The sequence below is a fragment of the Conger conger genome, chromosome 19, assembly GCF_963514075.1.
Source record: "Conger conger chromosome 19, fConCon1.1, whole genome shotgun sequence".
Taxonomy (NCBI): Eukaryota; Metazoa; Chordata; class Actinopteri; order Anguilliformes; family Congridae; genus Conger; species Conger conger.
The window spans coordinates 6,466,989-6,472,988 of NC_083778.1; the positions used below are offsets into that span (position 1 = coordinate 6,466,989).

A 6,000-nucleotide genomic window follows, 5' to 3' on the forward strand; every position below is an offset into this window, starting at 1 on the left:
AGGGTTAAACAGAGCCTCAGACCTCAGAGCGTAGGCATTTAAATGACACACTGAGGTAATTAAAGGTCCACACACCAGTAGGAACCCCCCCTAGGAAGACACATCCACAAACAGGATGAAGGGCTTCTGAGCCTTCAAAACACAGACTGCAGAAAAATACATACCAAGTGCATATTACTTCTCTGACTGTCCATGGGCTTGCGAGAACCGTTTTGAAAAAACGTTTCGGATTTCAAGCTTACCGGCGCCGCCATTTTGTGCAGTTTGGAGCCAGAGACTCCACAGTAGGGAAGCCGATACGGCTCCCCCACTAGGCGTGTGAGAGAGAGAGCGACGTAATCTGCCCCCGATTCGTTCAAACAGTATTGCTGTATTTTTCTAACAACAGGATAACTCAAGCAAAATCGGCACATGGGGGGGGGGGTGTTAGATGAAGAAAAAACACGGATCGCAGCTACATTTTCTTGTGGGACATAATTGTCCATGTTCCAGATTGTTGAGGATTCCGTGTTTTACTTAGTAGCAGTTATCCAAGCTAACTCAGTTAGCACCAGACTCAGGATCCCTGCATAAAGCACTGCTGCTCCGCACAGTAATAACGCTCTCTCTCTCCCTCTCTCGGACCTGCGCCAGGAAACCCCAGAGCTCCTCGACAGTCCGTATTAACAAGCGTCCCGGAGTGTAAACCATCACAAAGAGGGAACCCGCTTCCAGGAAGCAGACCGCAGGGTGAGTTTACGTTCCACAAGCTCGCAGCACCGGAACCAGGGCAGGGTGCCGCACTAAATTCCCAGGGGGCCGCAGTGTCAGCAGGTTTTCCAGGTTTCCTTTCAATCGTGTGTCAATTAAGGTTTTGAGAACAGAGTGCGTGGATTCTTCAGCCAGTCAAAGATTTAAATGACCAACCGGCAGACACTGCTGAATAAAAAATACAAATATCTCTGTGCCTGTTATGCCACTCCACCTGGGCATGCTCAGACCAAACCCACACACTGAAACAAGACCTCCATGCATTATCAGGATTATTGTTGAGTCTGTTCTCTGTCAAGTGCACCCCAAGTGGGTGTACATTACATTACATTCTTGGCATTTGGCAGCCACTCTTATCCAGAGCGACGTACAGTTGATTAGACTTAAGCAGGAGACAAGCCTCCCCTGGAGCAACGCCGGGTTAAGGGCCTTGCTCAAGGGCCCAACGGCTGTGCGGATCTTATTGTGGGTACACCGGGATTAGAACCACCGACCTTGCGTGTTCCAGTCATGTACCGTAACTACTACACTACAGGCTGGTATGTGGGGACTTAATACAGCAACAGAGTTGGGATCGACAGAGTATCGCTTACCTGCATATGACCAATCGATGTCCTCTGTGAACTTGCGCTGGTTTCTGAAGTATCCATGAGCCACATCAGCTGAGACAGAGAGAACAAAATCAGATCATTTCAGACCATCAATGGCAATGTGCTAACCTAGATGGCGTAATGCATTTGTGTACATGCGTCTCTGTGTGAGAGCGTTTGCACACGTCTGTGTACAGGAGTGAGTGAGTGAGTGAGTGAGTGAGTGAGTGAGTGAGTGAGAGAGTGAGTGAGTGTGTGAGTGAGTGAGTGAGTGCGTGTGAGAGAGTGAGTGAGTGAGTGTGTGAGTGAGTGTGAAAGAGTGTGTGTGTGAGTGAAAAGTGTAATGCAGGGAAGCACAGGCCAATCTGCAACATTTGTGCGAAAAATATATGTATTTCAAACATGTGAGAGCACACACAAATTAAAACACTGTCAAAACAACACTGAAGCAAAACAAGTCAAAATTCTAGCCCAGGGCTCCCCAGGCCCTGATACAGGAACTGCAACGCGATCAGTAAAACTTAATTATATTTGTGACAGCCTCCTGCTAGAGAAAGAGTGCTAGGGAACCCAGGGCTCCCCAGCCTGCAGTCTCCCCAGCGGCTGTACTCAGAACAGTCTTTACCGGGCCACAGGCTGATCCCAGATCAGCTCGCATCCTCACTAGTACTGGGACCGGAAACGCTCATGTCTTTGACAATGGCGGGGCGATTTGCCGTGGCTATCGCTAATGCTAATCTTGCATTTAACTCATCGACACAGCTGGATTCACTGCAGCAACAACACTTAGCCCAGGGTTCCAGCCCAGACCCTACTCCAGGGCAACAGTACCAGCCAGTGTCCATCATTCTCACTTCCTGACAAAGCGGGTCGGCTTATTTACCAAGATAATAAACACAGCGAGTTTGGACCAGCGCTCCGTTGGGTTACTGAGAAAGTACGGGCCCAAACAAGGAGATGCCGTTCAAAACAGTCCGACCCCGAGCAGCTGCCTCTGTTTAAATGCCACCGCTGTCACACTTCTCACAAATGAAGGTACGAAAAGTCCCAAAAAAGGTTCACATTCTTGTCACTGGGGCGGTACTCTTTAGGTGCATAAAATTGCACCCCTAAGCAGCAATGGATAAGTAGCTTGAGAAACATACTCATTTGTACCCAAAGAGAACATTACTGTCCTTTCAGGGTACATTTGGGAAATGTCATCCTTGAAGAATAAACATGTACCTCCACTGTAGACTGCAGAAGTTCTGCTCTTTGCACTTAAAATGACAATCAGCAACCGTTGACAGCAACATTATTAAAGTACACGTACTGCAATATTTAAACATTAAAATACATCTTTAAGAATACATATAATAGTTATTTAGAAAAAAAAAACAACAAAAAAAACATGACACTCAAAGTCATGGTTCTAGGAGATTAGGAATGATAGCTCTCAGGGATAAATGTCTCATTTCCATATTGCACTTTTTCTCCTCTCTGGGGTTTTACACTGAAGCGCGGGTGAGGAAACAGTAATGTAGCTCTTGAACTCTGGTCTACGCACTGATGACACACAACTTTATCTCCGTGTGGTGGGCGAGGATTCATCAGCCTTATGGAGACACTGCGACCACTCTGCTAAGAGACCGCCCTGCTGCTTCCTCTCACAGTCCAGGGTTATTTGATGTGAGGCATACACAATCCATTAGCCTTATCCGAATGCAAAGACAAGCAAAACTTTGGCCCTCGCGCAAGAACCGCACGTACGAACAGATTCGCTCTTAAAATATTTGTACGTGTGATTTAAGAGAACTTGGCGCACTCACAAATTCAACTCTTATTTAAAAAATGTTCTCCCGCAGGAACAAAATGTACAAGTGGGCTGTCGTGTAAACAACACATTCCATTCATTTCCTTTGGAGACGCTTGAAGTGCGTGTCGCACCTCGTCTGGCTCACTGAACTCGGATCAAACTAAGACCCCAAGACCTTCGCACAGCGCTGTATTTCAGAAATATGACACTTAATATGGTCTGAGTATGGACCGGGCTGGGGTTCGGCAAGATAATTAACCTCGCATTCCGCCCCCCTCCCCCAGAGCTGTCCGTTAACACTGAGAGAGAGGGGGGGAGAGGAGAAGGAGAGAGAGAGAGAGAGAGAGAGAGAGAGAGAGAGAGAGGGTGAGAGAGAAAGAGAGAGAGAGGGTGAGAGAGAAAGAGAGAGAGAGGGTGAGAGAGAGAGAGAGAGAGAGAGAGAGAGAGAGAGAGAGAGAGGGTGAGAGAGGGTGAGAGAGAAAGAGAGAGAGGGAGCGAGAGAGAGAAAGAAAGGGGGAGAAAGAGGGTGAGAGAAAGAGAGGGAGAGAGAGGGTGAGAGAGAAAGAGAGGGTGAGAGAGAAAGAGAGGGAGAGAGAGAGAGGGAGAGAGTGAGAGTGACAGAGAGAGAAAGAGAGAGGAAGAGAGAGGGAGAGGAAGGGAGAGAGAGAGGGAGAGAGAGGAAGAGAGAGGGAGAGGAAGGGAGAGAGAGAGGGAGAGAGAGGGCGGGAAGGAGGGAGAGAGAGGGAAAGGGAGAGAGGGAGTGAGGATGAAGGGGAGAGCAAGAGAGAGAGCGATTGTCTTCTCGAGAGTGATTAGTGTGTAATTACTAATTAGCCTGGCTGCTCTCTCGTTTCCTCCACACGCATGTTAAGCTGCCAGCCTGAGGGGGTCCTGGCTGTTCCTCTGGCATCCATCTACACATCTGTACTGAGGCCACAGTTTCTCTCACGGCTAAGTCTGCACGTGGAGTCACTGCGTTTGGGCTCACACACACTGTGTGAGTGGACTTCCTGTCTGAGCCCACTGTTTGACTAGTTACATGTGCAGTGCACACACTATACAAATACACACTCTAACACTATATACACTACACAAAACACACACACTCCACTCATCACAGGCAACACACTCAGTACATAAAACACACAGACTCCACTGTCATCAATACACACACTTAGTACACAAAACACACACTCCACTCATCACAGGCAACACACTCAGTACATAAATCACACACACTCCGTTGTCATCAATACACACACTCCAATGTCATCACAGGCAACACACACACTCAGTACACACAGCTCTACTCTGCTCCATGCGTGGGTTAGGCTCCTCAGATGCACAGTGGGCTGGATCAGGCAGTCATGCTGCCCTGAAGGGTTCTGGGAGGCACAGGCCAGATGTGTCTGAGTGTGAGGATATGCAGCTTATTAAAACAGATTTAATTAAACACGCGCGCACGCACGCACGCACGCACACACGCACACACGCACACACACACACACACACACACACACCCGCACACAATCATGCAAACACATAAGCACATGAATGCACACACACATACACGCACCTAAGCATGCAGACACACACGCGCACGTGCACACACACACACACACACACACACACAAGCATGCACACACACAGACAAGCATGCACACACACACACACAGACAAGCATGCACACACACACACTCCTCAGTTTCCTCCAGAGGAAAGGGGCCCCCGGCGACGGGCCCCTTACCCCACAGAGACAGGAAACCAAAATAATCTGAGGGCCTACCTTCACTGGGACTAATAAAGTCGGATATTGCTTCCATGTCATAATGGGATCTTACAAGCCTGACAGCTGAAGAGGACAGCGTGTCACCGCGTTCCCGATCCCAGAACAATGGCGTGTAGGAACTCTGGATTACAGCCCAGCTGCTGGGGTCTGGGACCTGATATGCAAGATGTCCTGTCACTATGGGAACAGTCGCCAGGGAACAGCTGGGGTTTAACCCCATAGAGCCTCCGAATTCTCAGAGTGAGTGCTGGGCACTGCCTCGACTCTCACCCTCCTGGAGAGTAAGACCACTGCCCAAGATGACAGGTACTATATTTAAGCATATTTTTTCAATATTTAATTGCAATATTTTAGTTTTATAACAATTTATAATACTAATATACTGATGGTAGATTTTACCATTTACCATTCATTATTCTCTGCGACTAACAATGTGTGATGGATTTGGCTAGTGACAGCGACATTTGGTTTATAGTCTGGGAGTGTGTTTATACTTTTTTGCTAAGTACAACGGCCACAGTCAACGCTGGGCGACAATAGACCACTCACGAATGCTCTGTGCTTTCAGTTGAGCAACGCTCTTAAAACAGCACAATTGACACAACTACAACAACATACAAAACTACAGCAGCCTGAAAAACTACAACATACAAAACTACAGCAAAACTACAAAGCTATAATGAGCTACAAAACTACAGCAAACTACATAACACAACAACCTACAGAACTATAGAAACCTACAAAACTACAACAACCTACAAAACTATAACAACATACAAAACTACAGCAAACCACATAACACAACCTGCACAATTACAGCAACCTGAAAAACTACAACAACCTGCAAAACCATAATAAGTTACAAAACTACAGCAACCTACAAAACTCCACCAACCAACAAAACACAACCTACAAAGCTACAGCAACCTAGCAAACAACTAAATGCACAAAACTCCAGCTACATATAAAACAACCAAATCAACAAAACTACAAGTACTGACCCCAATGAGGCCTAGGAATAAGCAATGGAGGCAAAACAATAACCGGCTTCTCGTAAAAGGAACCATGGGAGAGTA

General features: G+C 47.2%; 1 protein-coding gene across 1 annotated transcript in view; it reads right to left on the bottom strand.

The window, feature by feature from the left end:
• The window catches only part of LOC133118785 (receptor-type tyrosine-protein phosphatase zeta-like), a 44,491-nt gene that overhangs the window by 32,617 nt on the left and 5,874 nt on the right, over window positions 1-6,000 (bottom strand). The window contains exon 2 of the mRNA XM_061229017.1: window positions 1,344-1,412. Coding sequence (XP_061085001.1) covers window positions 1,344-1,412 — 69 coding nt within the window. The remainder of the gene's footprint in view (window positions 1-1,343; window positions 1,413-6,000) is intronic.